Source organism: Oncorhynchus clarkii, chromosome 20, assembly GCF_045791955.1.
Source record: "Oncorhynchus clarkii lewisi isolate Uvic-CL-2024 chromosome 20, UVic_Ocla_1.0, whole genome shotgun sequence".
NCBI classification, from domain to species: Eukaryota; Metazoa; Chordata; class Actinopteri; order Salmoniformes; family Salmonidae; genus Oncorhynchus; species Oncorhynchus clarkii.
The window spans coordinates 67,439,863-67,460,101 of record NC_092166.1 but is presented as its reverse complement, the minus strand read 5'-3'; the positions used below and the strand labels follow the sequence as shown (position 1 = coordinate 67,460,101).

The 20,239-nt window shown below is 45.9% G+C and overlaps 1 protein-coding gene across 1 annotated transcript in view; it reads right to left on the bottom strand.

The window, feature by feature from the left end:
* The window catches only part of LOC139376789 (sidekick cell adhesion molecule 2b), a 459,837-nt gene that overhangs the window by 55,028 nt on the left and 384,570 nt on the right, over positions 1 to 20,239 (bottom strand). The window contains exons 8-17 of the mRNA XM_071119717.1: positions 17,510 to 17,593; positions 14,772 to 14,966; positions 13,763 to 13,879; positions 9,210 to 9,377; positions 8,852 to 8,954; positions 6,648 to 6,824; positions 2,717 to 2,853; positions 2,154 to 2,301; positions 881 to 1,021; positions 19 to 200 (exon numbers count right to left, since the gene is read on the bottom strand). Coding sequence (XP_070975818.1) covers positions 19 to 200; positions 881 to 1,021; positions 2,154 to 2,301; positions 2,717 to 2,853; positions 6,648 to 6,824; positions 8,852 to 8,954; positions 9,210 to 9,377; positions 13,763 to 13,879; positions 14,772 to 14,966; positions 17,510 to 17,593 — 1,452 coding nt within the window. The remainder of the gene's footprint in view (positions 1 to 18; positions 201 to 880; positions 1,022 to 2,153; positions 2,302 to 2,716; positions 2,854 to 6,647; positions 6,825 to 8,851; positions 8,955 to 9,209; positions 9,378 to 13,762; positions 13,880 to 14,771; positions 14,967 to 17,509; positions 17,594 to 20,239) is intronic.

Genomic DNA, 20,239 nt, shown 5'->3' with positions numbered 1-20,239 from the left:
GTATCCAGGATCACTCACCTCCTTGCAACGTCCACTCAGTGACCTTGTGGCTGAAGGTTCCTAGCCCCGCCCAGTTGTAGGCTGCCACTTCGATCTCATAATTGGTCCAGATGATAAGATCTTCCAGGAGAAGGTTGGTCACGTCTGGTTTGGAGATGTTCTTACTCTGGTAGTCCACTGGAAGACCTGTCAGACGGTACCTGAGAGGAGAGATAGGGTAGGAGAGAATGAAGAGAGGGAGGAGAGAGGTTAGTCTGGTCTGTTTTGGAGATGTTGTTACTTTGATACTCCATCGGCAGACCTGTTAGACAATAACTGAGAAGGTAATCTAGTATGAGTCGATTGTAGTCACAAGGCCACCGAGGGTGCAGAAATTGAGCACAAATGGATTCTTACTCGGAGAACAAGGCATTCAACTCTTGCGTTTTTGTATCACGGTACCTGAGACACCGCGCCATTGTTTTCATACTAGGGACTGTAGTACATAACAGCTACAGTAGGGGGAAACAGAGCACAAGACTACAGCACTCGCCAGAGTGAGCAGATGACGATGACGACATTGGCTCTAACTCTAAAGGATTGGAATATCTACAGAATGCCTGCCGCCTTATTTGGTGTACACCATGACACAACCAGCAACAAACCTACTGTAAACTGAGTTTATCCGTATTGATAAACTCCCAGAGACTACAACAGTAGGCCTACCCCATAAACAACTCTTTCTCTCACATTAAACCACAGACAGTGGTTTTACTTCATTATGAACATGACTTCTTATGTTATGTGCTATCATACAAAATAACAACTCTCGTCCTTCATTCAGAGAACCAGGGTTATAGCAGCCAACCCATCCTGTCATCCCATGGTGTTGTGTTCTCACCGGACGCTGTAGCCTCTGAGGATCCCGTTCTGGTGGCTCTCGGGTGGGGGCTGCCATTGGATCATGATGGACTGGTTGGTGCGGCCGCTGGCGATCACGTTCTGGGGAGGAGCACTGGGAGGTTCCTCTGGTAGAGATACACTGCAGAGAGTGGCGATAGAGAGAGAAAGTTGGGAACAAGAGACAGATACAGATACAGAGAGAAATGAGGGGAAGAAAGAGGGATGTTTATCTGTCCAAAGAGGAGGGTCACATCACACACAGATTTCAATACTCCTAAGACTGTATTTTACGCTGTTGTCCCTGTTGATTTACTGATCTGGCAATGAACTGTGTCTCTCTACAACTATGAGAACCACTGTCTCTGTCATAACCTCTTTGTCTTGCATTGCCTCTCAGCATTCATCCTATCTACCTATTTCATCTGTGGAAAAATAATCATTACGTCTTTTCCTAAAATATCCCCTACCGATGGAGACATAAGGTACCATGCCAGAGAGTGAAAAGGCTAAGACCACAGACCACAGTGCACCAGTCAGATGATGCTCAATCAATTAAATCCAGTAAAACCCTACAGTTTATTCCTACCCTGTCAAAACCAAAGAGAGAGATACTGTATGAAGCTTCTGAAGCGAGGCGGAGTTGAGATGAAATGGAAGCACAAAGTGCTCGATGTGAATCCCTGCGCTGTCGGGCGGGAGCGCCCTATGGCTCTACTCTCAGCTGGAGATGGCTGGGGATCCAACAGTTTGCATTTGAGCTGGTGTGACTTGCTAGCCGGTGTAAGAGGACAGTTGCGCTATGGGCCCTGGTTAAAAAGTAGTGCACTATACAGGGAATAGCGTGCCACTTGGGATGCAGGGGGGGGGGGGGGGGGGGGGGTCGTTTTAAAGGAGACACACTGTACAATTTCCGAAGTGACTCAGGCTAGTGAAGCCAACCTGATCTCCACACTCTCCCGGGACACCCCCAAATCCCTCTCTGAGTGAGTGAGGTGGTGGTGTGTGTCTAGCTGCATCGGCTCAAATACTGTTCCTTCAGCAGATAAACACACACACGCACACACCATTGACAATGTGTACTGGGACAGGGGATCACACACTTGTTGTCAGGGAGACTGTGTGGGCTGTTATCATTGAATAGCATGATATAAGGGGCTTCGAAGGGGAGAGAAGGATCCTCTGAGGACCCTCACCTGCTTGCCCAAGCTCATGTACACGCTTACTAACTAACTAGCTAACTCACACAATTGTTCATTAATTTATCCACTCACCGGTCAGTCTCCTTGCTGAACTGTCCCTTTCCCACGTCATTGACGGCACACAGGCGGAACTGGTAGGAGCGTGCTGGGATGAGCCCACTGACTGTCACCGCGGTCGACTCAGGCTCTATGTTGGCCAGGAGGATAGCCCAGGGAGCGTCTAGGACAGGGAGAGAGAACAGACATACAATCAGCGGATGATCTAATCCTTATTCCTTCTATTCCTCTAACTAACAGTGGTTTCTTTTTTCTCATTCTATTTTTCTCATTCTACTCTCCTCCTCTAGTTGAATTTCTTTCCTCCCTGGCTACTCCTTGCCTGGCTACCTTTCCACATCGCTCCAGACAAAATGACGTTTTGCCTGCCTATATGATGGCGTCATCAACTTTGAAACTTTGATTGGTTAGATTTGTTAGAGATGATCGAATCGCTGATGAATGTGCTGTGGACAACACCCCTTCTTGAAGCAAACGACTTCTAGGATGGCAGGTTCAGACTGAAAGTATGTAGCGCTCCGTAGAGCAGAGGATTAACTTCAGAGTCGTCTGGCAGGTGTCCATCTGAGATCACTCACTGTTCTCGGAGACCTCCAGGACGTAGTGGATTAGGGGGCTGTTCCCGTCAAAGGGTTTGGCCCATGTCAGGTTGATGGCCCTCTTCTCTGAGGAGCTCAGCAGAGACACAGGGTTCTCTGGGGCATAGGGCAGCTGCCTGTGAGGGGAAGATAGACAGATAGTCAGGGAGCTCATCAGAGAGGTGGGCAGACAGAGGAGATATGACTGGATTCGTTTTCCTAATCAATTCTTAGAGGTAAGAATCACTCAAAATCCTTCATTATGGGAACCTAAGAGAGAAGGGCAGAGAAGAAAAGAGAGATAGACAGACAGGAGCAGTGGTGTGTATTCATGGATGCCAAGGGAAGCGAGGCTTCCCCCCAAAAATGACAAAAATGACAAAAACTTTAAATAATCGATCTTTCGTCTCTCTGTGTTTCATAGTTATCCTTCAATTCACAAGAGGCTGAATGTATCTCACAGGAGAAAGCCTCGGAGTGAGTGAAACAGCGCCCATCTGTCTCTCTACGTGTAGGTCATCTATCTGATACTGTCTGGTTCGAATGAGTATGACGTTGTTGCCGTCCGTAGTAGAGGTCGACCGATTAAATCGGAATGGACGATTTATTGGAGCCGATTTCAAGTTTTCATAACAATCGGTGATCGTCATTTTTGGACACCGATTGTGGCCGTTTAAAAAAAGAATGGCTGGGGGGCAGTATTGAGTAGCATGGATGAATAAGGTGCCTAAAGTAAACGGCCTGCTCCTCAGTCTCAGTTTCTAATATATGCATTGTATTATTAGTATTGGATAGAAAACACTCTAAAGTTTCTAAAACTGTTTGAATGATGTCTGTGAGTATAACAGAACTCATATTGGCAGGCAAAATCCTGAGTTGAAATCAAAACAAGAAGTCAGAAATCTGAGCTTTGTATGTATTCACCAGAGTCCCCAATGAAATCCCCTTGAGATATGAATGATGTTGCACTGCCTAGGGGTTCCACTAGATGTCAACCATCAATAGAAATTATAATGAGACTTCTATGATGTTGTGGGAGTGAATGATAGCAGAATCAGTCAGGTGTCTGGCAGTCAGCCATTTTCTGATCATGTTTATTCCTTGTGGTAGTCACTAGCGTTCCATTGCTCACGAAGACAAGAAGTACTCCGGTTGGAACTTTATTGAAGCTATATGTTAAAAACATCCTAATGATTGATTCTGTACTTAGTTTGAAATGTTTCTTCGACCGGTAATATCACTTTTTGAAGTTTTTGTCCGATATAACGCTGACCAGAATTAGCGTTTGGATATGTGTACCAAACGCGCTAACAAAAAAAGGTATTTGGACATAAATAACGGACATTTTCGAACAAAACAAACATTTATTGTGGACCTGGGATTCCTGGAGTGCTTTCTGATGTAGATCATCAAAGGTAAGGGAATATTTATCATGTCATTTCTTGTTTATGTTGACGCCATCTTTGCGGCTGTGGTGTTGCATGCGTTCTTTTTCGGGTAAGTTTAAAAAAAAAATCTGACACAGCGGTTACATCAAGGAGAGGTATATCTATAATTCCATGTGTATAACTTGTATTATCATCTACATTTGTGATGAGTATTTCTGTTGAATGATGTGGCTATGCAAAATCACTGGATGTTTTTGGAACTAGTGAATCTAATACGCCAATGTAAACTCAGATTTTCTGATATAAATATGAACTTTATCTAACAAAACATGCATGTATTGTGTAACAAGTCTTATGAGTGTCATCTGATGACGCTCTAAACACCTGCCTTACATTGCACTCCACGAGGAGCCTGCATGGCAGGCTGACTACCTGTTACGCGAGGGTAGCAAGAACCCAAGGTAAGTTGCTAGCTAGCTTTAAAAGTATCTTATAATAAAACAATCAACCTTAACATAATCACTAGTTAACTACACATGGTTGATGATATTACTAGTTCATCTAGCATGTCCTGCGTTGCATATAATCGATGCGGTGCCTGTTAATTTATCATTGAATCACAGCCTACTTCACCAAACGGGTGCCGATATAACAAGTGCATTCGCAAAAAAAGCACTGTCGTTGCACCAATGTACCTAACCATAAACATCAATGCCTTTCTTTAAATTCAATACACAAGTATATATTTTTAAACCTGCATATTTAGTTGATATTGCCTGCTAACATGACTTTCTTTTAACGAGGGAAATTGTGTCACTTCTCTTGCGTTCCTTGCAAGCAGTCAGGGTATATGCAGCAGTTTGGGCCGCCTGGCTCGTTGTGAACTGTGTGAAGACCATTTATTCCTAACAAAGACTGTAATTAATTTGCCAGAATTGTACATAATTATGACATAACATTGAAGGTTGTACAGTGTAATTTAAACCAAATTGAACATGTTTAATTATTTATTTGAGGCAAGATTGATTTTATTGATGTATTATATTAAGTTAAAATAAAAGTGTTCATTCAGTATTGTTGTAATTGTCATTTTTACAAATAAATAAATAAATACAAATCGGCCAATTAATCGGTATCGGCTTTTTTGGGTCGTCCAATAATCGGTATCGGCATTGAAAAATCATATTCGGTCGACCTCTAGCCCGTAGCATTGAAGGCAAGGGAAGCCAGCGAGCATTTGGCCTCCCTTGATAAAAAAAAAAGTATACCAAAATTTAGCTCAACTGTGAATGGTCCTGGTGCACCAAAAAAAAAGTGTCAAGGGAAGCCAGCTTGGATTTTTGCTCTTATCAAATCACATTGAGAGCAATACGTCATTGACAGAAAAACTTGAATTGTTGCATCTCGTGTAGTTGTCCTCCGGTGTCTAGCTAGCTAGCTAAAATCATCCCTTTCCTGAATTAGCCATGGATGGAGATAGGGATTTGGTGTTACTTCATTCTCTGTACTGGCCAATGATTGTAATGGCGATTCAGATTCAACCATTAATTCATACATTGTTGTGCCCCTGGACTGAGAGGATGGAAGTTCAATATGTAGCTAGATGTAGAAGGCTAATGTTAACTAGCTAACGTTACCCATGATTGGAAGTTAGGCTAGCGAGCAAGCATTTTACCCAGGTAGCCTAGGACAACAAAATAGTGATAGACCGTTTCGTCAACATGAAAGAGAGGAGGATGGCATTAGTGGGAGTCAACATTTTTTTTAACTTGCACGAACGCACACACACACACACACACACACACACACACGAATCAGAACCATGGATAGCCACATTATACTTAGCCCAAGTTGATTGGACTAAATTGTTTTTAGTATATTTTAGTCACTGTATTAGATTAAGCAGAAGTGATTTGATGATGAAATGTTGAAGTTGAAATGGTACTGGAATAGTGGAGGCAGCTCCTGTTTTCTTTGTGATTTGCTGTAATTCTGTGTGGTTCCAAATCAATAGTTGTTTTGTGGTCCGAAACTGTCGGAAACATTAACTTGCTTGACCATGCTGTAGATCATGTAACTGTCTGTTACTGTAGATGCAATATGCTTTGTGGACTTCACTGGACAGGGGGGGGGGGGATTTGCTTCCCCAGTGATTTTACCCACGCACCGCTACTGCCTACTGGACAAGAGCGGGGTGAAACAGGTGAGAGACAGGAGACAGGAGTGGTGAGTGTGTGTCTCCGGGGCCAAATTTCACTGTCTTCAGAGTCTGAAAATGAGTCAGAGGTGGAGAAAGAAGGTGAGGTGTGCAAAAAGTCAGAAAGTTTGACAATGTTGAAGGTGAGAAAACAGAAAACAGCGTCCGTGCGTGCTTGTGTTAAAATGAGAACAAGATATTTAGAGAGAATTTCAAAAAGGCCATCACGAGGAGAAAAGAGAAAAAAACACAGCATCTCTTGTTCACCACAGGATGAGCATGAAAGAGAGGGAGAGAAAACAAGAGGACGATAAAGAGGGAGATCGAGATATGTCGATGGTGTTACCTGACTCGGAGGTGTGCACTGCGTGAGTCGTTGCCCCCTACAGAGGTGACCCTGCAGGTGTAGGTCCCGATGTCACCAGACCAGGTCTGGGAGATGTGAAGGGTACCATCAGAGTCCAGCCGGATACGGGGGATAGACTGGGCGTTGATGACCGAGCCCTCCTTCTCCCATACATACCTACAGTATAACACACAGTTAGTTTGGATGTTAGTTACCATTGGTCAACTACACGGAAAATAACGGGAAAAGTATGTGGACAGCTGCTACATGCTTCAGCACTCGGCGGTCCTGTTCTGTGAACTTGTGTGGCCTACCACTATGCGGCTAAGCAGTTGTTGCTCTAGAGGTTTTCACTTCACAATAACAGCACTTACAGTTGACCGGGTCAGCTCTAGCAGGGCAGAAACTGACTTGTTGGAAAGGTGGCATCTTATGAAAGTCACTGAGCTCTTCAGTAAGGCCATTCTACTGCCAGTGTTTGTCTATGGAGATTGCATGTCAGCGTGCTCGATTTTATACACCTGTCAGCAACTGGTGTGGCTGAAATAGCCGAACCCACTAATTTGAAGGGGTGACCACATACTTATGGCCATGTAGTGTACATGTACAATAGAAGATTATCTGAACGACTTTGTGCCCGTTTGAAGTGTGTGGTTCCAAAGCGTCAATCAATATTTTCCCTCTTGCACGCATTCTCTCTGCTATATAAACACACTATCACACATCCACACACGGACACACTCGCACACACACACACAAAGTGGGGTACTAATTGCTGCTGTGTGTGTGTATGTGTCAGAAAAATCAGAAGAATCCCCCTGACGGTTCGCTTTTCATTAAAAGGCAAGTCCAGGGCTATTATAGGCTCCTTTCATCTCTCACACTTTGACTGTAGCCAAGCACAACAGCAGGATACTGGGCAGGAAAACACTGTCTCTGACACTAGCATATCAAAAGACTGATTCAAACACATCACAAATGATCAGCTCAAATGCATAGCACACACACACACACACACACACACACACACAGTCATCGAGAGAGATCGAGAGCGAGATCTGAATACTGACAGCTATTGAACTTGACTATACTTTGTGTTAGTGTCCTACGTCACACAGCTCAGTAGTTTCAGACTGTGGTGTTATTGTAGGACAGGTGGGAAGGTGCTGTATGTGTGTTGCTTCTTAACATGCACAGCAGGTGTAGTCTCGGGCCTCTGTGACCTTGTCATTTTGTGCATTGTTAGTGTGTGCTGTTGTATGTAAGGTTGGAGAAAAGTGTACGTGTGTGTCTGTGTGTTAATGCTGAGCGATCAGTGCTTTTTTAAGGTTGGTTTGGTTTCGTCTTGATTGTTTAAAAAATTATCACAGTTTTCAATTTTGGTTTCAAATATTTTTTTGGTAATTAAATGCACAATGCATTATGTGGGTTGAATGCTGTAACAACACATAAAATAAGTAGTAAAAGTCCCATAATGGTAGTGTCTGCACATTACTGCTTATTAATTATTAACCATCATTTACTCACATTACTTTAATAAAATATTTCAGTTGTTGTATATATTATATTTGTTTTATATGATGACTTTATTATTTCATTCCAAGTCATCATCTCACCTCTATAGAGCTGCTGCCTACGTTGTCTGACAAAATCACTATTTTAGTAGTTCTTCAAAGTAAATAAGGCAAACTTTAATGACTGCTGAATACCAACTATCAAATCACTTAGATCATGTATTTTTAGGTAGAGATACCTCGAAACAACAGCTTTCTATCCCTCTCCATCACACATTCTTCTGTCTCTTCTCTCAGGGTCTGTCTGACACTAACCTAACGTAGCAGGGGCCTCAGGAACACACAGACCGGACAAGTAGGCGCGCAATTGAAAATGGTCATTGTAGTTAATGATGCAAAACACATTGTAATTTTGCTCTAAACTATGTAGAATCTTAGCCTTTGGAGACTACATCTCCCTACTACATTGCACAGGTTTATCTTTAGAGAAATAATTGAACAATGTTGTCCACGAGTTGTTTAAAAACGGAAAAATTAGCCACATTTTGGTTAATCGCTCAGCACTATTCTGTGCTTCTATGTGTGTGTCTCTCTGTGTTTGTGTGTTGGTCGGTGGGTGGTTTGGTTGGTGGATGTGTGTGTGTGTGTGTGTGCGTTACTGTACATCGTGATTGGTGTGTGATCTCCTACCTAACGGTGACACTGGGGTCGTGTGTAACTCCACAGGTCATGGTGGCCTTGGTGCCTTTGATGACACTCTGGTCCTGAGGGGGAGTGTTGATACGTGTACGAGCTATAGGGGAGAGAGAGAGTGGATGCATGAACACACATGTTCTGATTTCGCCAAGTGGCACATTTTGTCACTGGATCAAGTCACATGCTGTCCCTGGAACAAGTCACACGTTGTCCCTGGATCAAGTCCATCAACCAATCAGATAATAGTCTGCTATGTGACATCATCAAAATGTGCAAGATTTAGCGAGTCTCACCCAGGGACCGACGCAGTGCACAAGACACTCCCTCCTCCCACCTACACACACACACTCACCCCACACCAACAGGTCAGCAGCAGCCTCGTCTATGCCCCGGGAGTTGCTGGCCATGCAGGTATAGGTGCCAGCATCTGATAAGTGGGAGGGAGAGATGAGCAGGCTGCCTGACTCCAGCAGGGTGAACCTGGGCAGCTGGACAGAACCACTGGCCAGGACACGCTCACCTGGGGGTAGAGAGAGAGAGAGAGTGAGAAAGAGTGGGAAAGAGAGAGAGAGAGAGAGAAACACAGTTAATTGGGGACACTCATATGTGTTTTTGTAATTGACCTCTGATGTCTTGTTGGGTTTGGAAAATGTAGGAGAAGCTGGGGAAACTGTTTGTGGTAACTGATTGATTGTTACTATTTATTGATTTAATTTTGTATTCAATGTTAATTTGCAAAAGAGACCTGTGGCCCAATATCGCTGCCCACACCTGCCCATCCGTCCAGCTTCACTACTCTGGAGGGTTCTGACTTAGAATGCGTGGACAACTACAAATACCTACAGTAGGTGTCTGGTTAGACTGTAAACTATCCTTCCAGACTCACATTAAGCATCTCCAATCCAAAATTATATCTAGAATCGGTTTCCTATTTCGCAACTGTAACGACGTTCTTCGTTTGTTGAAAGAGAGGACCGAAATGCAGCGTGGTGGTTACTCATGTTCTTTAATGAAATAAATGACGATACATGAAATAACTAAATGAATACGAAAACAACAAACGGAACGTGAAACCTAATACAGCCTATCTGGTGAACACTACACAAAGACAGGAACAATCACCCACAAACAAACAGTGAAACCCAGGCTACCTAAGTATGATTCTCAATCAGAGACAACTAATGACACCTGCCTCTGATTGAGAACCATACTAGGCCGAAAACATAGAACTGCCCCAAAACATAGAAAAACAAACATAGACTGCCCACCCAACTCACGCCCTGACCATACTAAATAAATGCAAAACAAAGGAAATAGAGGTCAGAACGTGACAGTACCCCCCCCCAAAGGTGCGGACTCCGGCCGCAAAACCTTCACCTATAGGGGAGGGTCTGGGTGGGCGTCTGTCCGCGGTGGCGGCTCTGGCGCGGGACGCGGACCCCACTTCGCCATTGTCTTAGTCCGCCTTATTGTCCGCCTCCGTGGCTTACTCACCATGCCCACCCCTCTCAATGACCCCACTGGACAGAGGGGCTGCTTGGGACAGAGGGGCAGCTCGGGACAGAGGTGAAGCAGCTGCTCGGGACATAGGGGCGGCAGCTGCTCGGGACAGAGGGGCGGCAGCTGCTCGGGACCGAGGGGCGGCAGCAGCTCGGGACCGAGGGGCGGCAGCAGCTCGGGACAGAGGGGCTGCTTGGGACAGAGGGACAGCTGCTCGGGACCGAGGGACAGCTGCTCGGGACCGAGGGACAGCTGCTCGGGACAGAGGGACAGCTGCTCGGGACAGAGGGACAGCTGCTCCGGGCGGAGGGGCTCTAGCGGCCCCTGGCTGACTGGCGGCACTGGCGGCCCCTGGCTGACTGGCGGCCCCTGGCTGACTGGCGGCACTGGCGGCCCCTGGCTGACTGGCGGCCCCTGGCTGACTGGCGGCACTGGCGGCCCCTGGCTGACTGGCGGCGCTGGCGCTGGGCTGACTGGCGGCACTGGCGGCCCCTGGTTGACTGGCGGCACTGGCGGCCCCTGGCGGCACTGGCGGCCCCTGGCTGACTGGCGGCACTGGCGGCCCCTGGCTGACGGGCGGCACTGGCGGCCCCTGGCTGACGGGCGGCACTGGCGGCTCCTGGCTGACGGGCGGCATTGGCGGCTCCTGGCAGACGGGCGGCGCTGGCGGCGCTGGGCAGACGGGCGGCGCTGGCGGCGCTGGGCAGACGGGCGGCGCTGGCGGCGCTGGGCAGACGGGCGGCGCTGGCGGCGCTGGGCAGACGGGCGGTGCTGGCGGCGCTGGGCAGACGGGCGGCGCTGGCGGCGTTGGGCAGACGGGAAGCTCCGATGGCGCCGGGCAGACGGGAAGCTCCGGCAGAGGCGCCGGACAGGCGGGAGGCTCCGGCAGAGGCGCCGGACAGGCGGGAGGCTCCGGCAGAGGCGCCGGACAGGCGGGAGGCTCCGGCAGAGGCGCCGGACAGGCGGGAGGCTCCGGCAGCGGCGCCGGACAGGCGGGAGGCTCCGGCAGAGGCGCCGGACAGGCGGGAGGCTCCGGCAGAGGCGCCGGACAGGCGGGAGGCTCCGGCAGAGGCGCCGGACAGACGGGAGGCTCCGGCAGCGCTGGAGAGGAGGAAGGCTCTGGTAGCGCCGGAGAGGCGGGAGACTCCGGCAGCGCTGGAGAGGAGGAAGGCTCTGGACGGATGGGCCGGAGAGACAGCCTGGTACGGGGAGCTGCCACCGGAGGGCTGGGGTGTGGAGGTGGTGACGGATAGACCGGGCCGTGCAGGCGCACTGGAGCTCTTGAGCACCGAGCCTGCCCAACCTTACCCGGTTGAATGGTCCCGGTCGCCCTGCCAGTGCGGCGAGGTGGAATAGCCCGCACTGGGCTATGCAGGCGAACCGGGGACACCGTGCGCAAGGCTGGTGCCATGTAAGCCGGCCCAAGGAGACGCACTGGAGACCAGATGCGTAGAGCCGGCTTCATGGCACTTGGCTCGATGCCCACTCTAGCCCGGCCGATACGCGGAGCTGGAATGTACCGCACCGGGCTGTGCACCCGCACTGGGGACACCGTGCGCTCCACAGCATAACACGGTGCCTGCCCGGTCTCTCTAGCCCACCGGTAACCACAGGAAGTTGGCTCAGGTCTCCTACCTGGCGTAGCCATACTCCCTGTTAGCCCCCCCCCCAAGAAATTTTTGGGGCTGACTCCCGGGCTTCCATCCACGACGCCGCGCTGCCTCCTCATACCAGCGCCTCTCCGCTTTCGCCGCCTCCCGTTCTTCCTTGGGGCGGCGATATTCTCCTGGCTGAGCCCAAGGTCCTTTACCGTCTAATTCGTCCTCCCATGTCCATACCTCCTCGCGCTGCTCCTGCTGCTGCTTTTTCCTTTGCCCATTACCACACCGCTTGGTCCTGTTGTGGTGGGTGATTCTGTAACGACGTTCTTCGTTTGTTGAAAGAGAGGACCGAAATGCAGCGTGGTGGTTACTCATGTTCTTTAATGAAATAAATGACGATACATGAAATAACTAAATGAATACGAAAACAACAAACGGAACGTGAAACCTAATACAGCCTATCTGGTGAACACTACACAAAGACAGGAACAATCACCCACAAACAAACAGTGAAACCCAGGCTACCTAAGTATGATTCTCAATCAGAGACAACTAATGACACCTGCCTCTGATTGAGAACCATACTAGGCCGAAAACATAGAACTGCCCCAAAACATAGACTGCCCACCCAACTCACGCCCTGACCATACTAAATAAATGCAAAACAAAGGAAATAGAGGTCAGAACGTGACAGCAACAAAGCATCCTACACGCATGCTGGCAAACATACCCTCGTAAAACTGACTATCCTACCAATCCTTGACTTCGGCGATGTCATTTACAAAATAGCCTCCAACACTCTACTCAGCAAATTGGATGCAGTCTATCACAGTGCCTCCCGTTTTGTCACCAAAGCCCCATATACTACCCACCACTGCAACCTATATGCTCTTGTTGGCTGGCCCTCGCTTCATATTCGTCGCTAAAACCCACTGGCTCCATGTCTATAAGTCTCTGCTAGGTAAAGCCCCGCCTTATCTCAGCTCACTGGTCACCATAGCAGCACCCACTTGTAGCAAGCGCTCCAGCAGATATATTTCACTGGTCACCCCCAAAGCCAATTCCTCCTTCGGCCGCCATTCCTTCCAGTTCTCTGCTGCCAATGACTGGAACGAACTACAAAAATCACTGAAGCTGGAGACTCATGTTTCCCTTACTAGCTTTAAGCATCAGCTGTCAGAGCAGCTCACAGATCACTGCACCTGTACATAGCCCATATGTAAATAGCCCATCCAACTACCTCATCCCCATACTGTTATTTATTTGATTTATTTTGCTCCTTTGCACCCCAGTATCTCTACTTGCACACTTATCACTCCAGTGTTAATGCTATATTGTCATTATTTTGCCACTATGGCCTATTTATTGCCTTACCTCCCTTATCTCACCTCATTTGCACACACTGTATATATATTTTTCTATTGTATTATTGACTGTATATTTGTTTATTCCATGAGAACTGTGTTGTTATTTGTGTCGCACTGCTTTGCTTTATATTTGCCAGGTCGCAGTTGTAAATGAGAACTTGTTCTCAACTGGCCTACCTGGTTAAAAAATATGACTCTGCTTAAATAAAGGTTAAATAAAAAACGTAATAAACTAATAGCTGGTATTAGTCTGCATGAGCTAGATAGACTGGTACCATGGGATATACTGTGGATTCATCCAGCCTTTTGCAGATATTTGAGTAATGTTATGATTGGACATTATTCAATCATAATGGAAAAAACATATTGTGAATGTCTGCTTCTCCCCTATGACACAGTGTGTGCCTGGTGGAGGGGTGCAGTGGAGAGAGTCTGACCTTTCTGCCAGGTGATGGCCGGTCTGGGAGCTCCTGATGTTTCACAGTGGAGGATGATTGACATGCCATCAATCACTGTACTGTCGGATGGCCCAGCTGTGATGTTAGGGGCGATGCCTGAGGGGAGACACACACGTACGCGCACACACGAGAGACGGAGAGAGAGCAGGTTAGAGACACAGACAACACATACTGTTGAGAGAGAAGGTACGGTGGAGGTCAATTTTTGTTGTTGAAAAAAAGACATACAAACACACGCATGTACACGGGCACACACACACACACACACACACACACACACACACACACACACACACACACACCCCTTCAGACACATTGATTGGAAGCACAAAGGCAGGCAGAGGGTTACAGAGAGGTGAGGGAAAGAAGTTGTCTTCAATAGGAACTCATCAAACCCCTCCAGACATTAATGGCTGTGTCTGAGACAGACTTTTTCTCTGTCCTGGATCTGTGTTCAGCGAGCACTTTGTAGCTCTAACACTCCCAGGATCAACACAGCAGTCATTCCCTTCATACCATCCCCTCACAACCCAGAAGGAAAGAGAGAGAGGGAGGGTGTGAAGGAAAAGGGAAAAGACAGGTTGACAAAGCCTTCTCCCCCGTTCACAACAGCCAATTAATCAAAGTCTTAGAAGATGACATCAGAACATGCCACTCGTAGAAGTGACAGAGAGAGAGAGAGAAAGAGAGGAAGGTAAAGAAAGAGAGTTAGTAGAAAAAGAAGGGAGGTGTACGTGAAACACCGATAGAGAACAGGGAGGGCTAGGGAGAGCAGCAATAAACCAGGTAGGCTGAGACAGATTAGAGGACGGTGCTTCAGGTAGCGAGAGGGAGGGGTGTACTAACAGAACCATTCATTCATTCGGATAACAGGGTTGAAATAAGTGGTACACATCAACGCAGGAAGTATGTAGAATGAATGAGTAAAGGGAGCGCGAGGACTGAGACGGTGAGTAAAAAGAATAAAAAGAACAGCATGGAGACTCACTAGTGACAGCCAGGTAGGTGTTGGTCTGCACCTCTCCAGCTAGGTTCCGGGCGAAACACTGGAACATTCCTGTGTCGTCGGGCAGAAGGCCGTTGACCTGCAGACTGCCTCCCACCAACACCCTGTACCTCGGGGTCTTCACCGGACTGATGGGCACCGCATCCTTATACCACACAATGTCTGGCTGAGGCACACCTAGAGGAGGGAGAGAGGTAGTTATGTACTGGAAAAGTGGTAAAAACACTTTTGTCCTGGATATGTGGATATGTGGGGATATATAATCAAACACACACATACCTGGATATGTGGATATGTGGATATGTGGGGATATATAATCAAACACACACATACCTGGATATGTGGATATGTGGGGATATACAATCAAACACACACATACCTGGATATGTGGATATGAGGATATGTGGATATGTGGATATGTGGAGATATATAATCAAACACACATATACCTGGATATGTGGATATGAGGATATGTTGATATGTGGATATGTGGGGATATATAGTCAAACACACACATACCTGAATATGTGGATATTAATACAGGACTATTATATATTAATACAGGACTATTAAAGGATATGAGGATATGTGGATACCTGGATATGTGGATATGTAGATATGAGGGGATATATAATCAAACACACACATACCTGGATATGTGGATATGTAGATATGAGGGGATATATAATCAAACACACACATACCTGGATATGTGGATATGTGGGGATATATAATCAAACACACACATACCTGAATATGTGGATATGTGGGGATATATAATCAAACACACACATACTTGGACCGACTCTCTTCTCTGTATACATCAATGATGTCTCTCTTGCTGCTGGTGAGTCTCTGATCCACCTCTACGCAGACGACACCATTCTGTATACTTCTGGCCCTTCTTTGGACACTGTGTTAACAACCCTCCAGGCAAGCTTCAATGCCATACAACTCTCCTTCCGTGGCCTCCAATTGCTCTTAAATACAAGTAAAACTAAATGCATGCTCTTCAACCGATCGCTGCCTGCACCTGCCCGCCTGTCCAACATCACTACTCTGGACGGCTCTGACTTAGAATACGTGGACAACTACAAATACATAGGTGTCTGGTTAGACTGTAAACTCTCCTTTCAGACCCACATCAAACATCTCCAATCCAAAGTTAAATCTAGAATTGGCTTCCTATTTTGCAACAAAGCATCCTTCACTCATGCTGCCAAACATACCCTTGTAAAACTGACCATCCTACCAATCCTCGACTTCGGCGATGTCATTTACAAAATAGCCTCCAATACCCTACTCAACAAATTGGATGCAGTCTATCACAGTGCAATATGTTTTGTCACCAAAGCCCCATATACTACCCACCATTGCGACCTGTACGCTCTCGTTGGCTGGCCCTCGCTTCATACTCGTCGCCAAACCCACTGGCTCCATGTCATCTACAAGACTCTGCTAGGTAAAGTCCCCCCTTATCTCAGCTCGCTGGTCACCATAGCATATCCCACCTGTAGCACACGCTCCAGCAGGTATATCTCTCTAGTCACCCCCAAAACCAATTCTTTCTTTGGCCGCCTCTCCTTCCAGTTCTCTGCTGCCAATGACTGGAACGAACTACAGAAATCTCTGAAACTGGAAACACTTATCTCCCTCACTAGCTTTAAGCACCAACTGTCAGAGCAGCTCACAGATTACTGCACCTGTACATAGCCCACCTATAATTTAGCCCAAACAACTACCTCTTTCCCTACTGTATTTATTTTATTTATTTATTTATTTTGCTCCTTTGCACCCCATTATTTGTATTTCTACTTTGCACATTCTTCCACTGCAAATCTACCATTCCAGTGTTTTACTTGCTATATTGTATTTACTTTGCCACCATGGCCTTTTTTTGCCTTTACCTCCCTTAACTCACCTCATTTGCTCACATCGTGTATATATACTTGTTTATACTGTATTATTGACTGTATGGTTGTTTTACTCCATGTGTAACTCTGTGTCGTTGTATGTGTCGAACTGCTTTGCTTTATCTTGGCCAGGTCGCAATTGTAAATGAGAACTTGTTCTCAACTTGCCTACCTGGTTAAATAAAGGTGAAATAAAACAATAAATAAAAATACCTGGATATGTGGATATGTGGATATGAGGGGATATATAATCAAACACACACATACCTGGATATGTGGATATGTGGATATGAGGGGATATATAATCAAACACACACATACCTGGATATGTGGATATGTGGATATGAGGGGATATATAATCAAACACACACATACCTGGATATGTGGATATGTGGATATGAGGGGATATATAATCAAACACACACATACCTGGATATGTGGATATGAGGATATGAGGATATGTGGATATGTGGAGATATATAATCAAACACACACATACCTGGATATGTGGATATGAGGATATGTTGGGATATATAATCAAACACACACATACCTGGATATGTGGATATGTGGATATGTTGGGATATATAATCAAACACACACATACCTGGATATGTGGATATGTGGATATGAGGGGATATATAATCAAACACACACATATGTGGATATGTGGGGACAGAAATACACACACATAGACACAGACAGATACACATGTGATCATGCTCTGAACTCGTACATGTGTGTCCATACGGACACATATGAATGCATATGCATACACACAGATACCCAGAAATGTGCACGTCTCACCTCGTGCCTGGCAAGGGATATCCACCACTTTCTCCATCTCGGCAGTAATGTGTTTCTCTGGTTCCTTCACAAACTGGGGGGGCTCTGAAGGAGAGAGAGATATGGTCATCCACTAAAAGTCTCACACATTTGCAGGATTTACGCAAAACACATGTTTCTCAAGATATGATTTGGCCATTCAGAATCGTAAATTCATGAACACAGATCAAACTAAACTAATGCATACCTTGAACATGTAAGAATGCCCCAGATTCTCACCCTGTACATGTAATTAGGCCCCTAAGAGGCCACAGAGTCTTACCTTGTACATGTAGGTAGGCCCCAGATATATTCTTACCTTGAACATGTAGTTAGGCCCCAGATATATTCTTACCTTGAACATGTAGTTAGGCCCCAGATATATTCTTACCTTGAACATGTAGTTAGGCCCCAGATATATTCTTACCTTGAACATGTAGGTAGGCCCCAGATATATTCTTACCTTGAACATGTAGTTAGGCCCCAGATATATTCTTACCTTGAGCATGTAGGTAGCCCCCAGATATATTCTTACCTTGAACATGTAGGTAGCCCCCAGATATATTCTTACCTTGAACATGTAGGTAGGCCCCAGATATATTCTTACCTTGAACATGTAGGTAGGCCCCAGATATATTCTTACCTTGTACATGTAGGTAGGCCCCAGATGTATTCTTACCTTGTACATGTAGGTAGGCCCCAGATATATTCTTACCTTGAACATGTAGTTAGGCCCCAGATATATTCTTACCTTGAACATGTAGTTAGGCCCCAGATATATTCTTACCTTGAACATGTAGTTAGGCCCCAGATATATTCTTACCTTGAACATGTAGGTAGGCCCCAGATATATTCTTACCTTGAACATGTAGTTAGGCCCCAGATATATTCTTACCTTGAGCATGTAGGTAGCCCCCAGATATATTCTTACCTTGAACATGTAGGTAGCCCCCAGATATATTCTTACCTTGAACATGTAGGTAGGCCCCAGATATATTCTTACCTTGAACATGTAGGTAGGCCCCAGATATATTCTTACCTTGTACATGTAGGTAGGCCCCAGATGTATTCTTACCTTGTACATGTAGGTAGGCCCCAGATGTATTCTTACCTTGTACATGTAGGTAGGCCCCAGATATATTCTTACCTTGAACATGTAGGTAGGCCCCAGATATATTCTTACCTTGAACATGTAGTTAGGCCCCAGATATATTCTTACCTTGAACATGTAGGTAGGCCCCAGATATATTCTTACCTTGAACATGTAGGTAGGCCCCAGATATATTCTTACCTTGAACATGTAGGTAGGCCCCAGATATATTCTTACCTTGAACATGTAGCTAGGCCCCAGATATATTCTTACCTTGAACATGTAGGTAGGCCCCAGATATATTCTTACCTTGAACATGTAGGTAGGCCCCAGATATATTCTTACCTTGAACATGTAGGTAGGCCCCAGATATATTCTTACCTTGAACATGTAGGTAGGCCCCAGATATATTCTTACCTTGAACATGTAGGTAGGCCCCAGATATATTCTTACCTTGTACATGTAGGTAGGCCCCAGATGTATTCTTACCTTGTACATGTAGGTAGGCCCCAGATATATTCTTACCTTGAACATGTAGGTAGGCCCCAGATATATTCTTACCTTGAACATGTAGTTAGGCCCCAGATATATTCTTACCTTGAACATGTAGGTAGGCCCCAGATATATTCTTACCTTGAACATGTAGGTAGGCCCCAGATATATTCTTACCTTGAACATGTAGGTAGGCCCCAGATATATTCTTACCTTGAACATGTAGCTAGGCCCCAGATATATTCTTACCTTGAACATGTAGGTAGGCCCCAGATATATTCTTACCTTGTACATGTAGGTAGGCCCCAGATATATTCTTACCTTGTACATGTAGGTAGGCCCCAGATATATTCTTACCTTGAACATGTAGGTAGGCCCCAGATATATTCTTACCTTGAAAATGTAGTTAGGCCCCAGATATATTCTTACCTTGAACATGTAGGTAGGCCCCAGATATATTCTTACCTTGAACATGTAGGTAGGCCCCAGATATATTCTTACCTTGAACATGTAGGTAGGCCCCAGATATATTCTTACCTTGAACATGTAGCTAGGCCCCAGATATATTATTACCTTGAACATGTAGTTAGGCCCCAGATATATTCTTACCTTGACCATGTAGGTAGGCCCCAGATATATTCTTACCTTGAACATGTAGGTAGCCCCCAGATATATTCTTACCTTGAAAATGTAGTTAGGCCCAAGATATATTCTTACCTTGAACATGTAGGTAGGCCCCAGATATATTCTTACCTTGAACATGTAGCTAGGCCCCAGATATATTCTTACCTTGAACATGTAGGTAGGCCCCAGACATATTCTTACCTTGACCATGTAGGTAGGCCCCAGATATATTCTTACCTTGAACATGTAGGTAGCCCCCAGATATATTCTTACCTTGAACATGTAGGTAGGCCCCAGATATATTTTTACCTTGAACATGTAGGTAGGCCCCAGATATATTCTTACCTTGAACATGTAGGTAGGCCCCAGATATATTCTTACCTTGAACATGTAGGTAGGCCCCAGATATATTCTTACCTTGAACATGTAGGTAGCCCCCAGATATATTCTTACCTTGAACATGTAGGTAGGCCCCAGATATATTCTTACCTTGAACATGTAGGTAG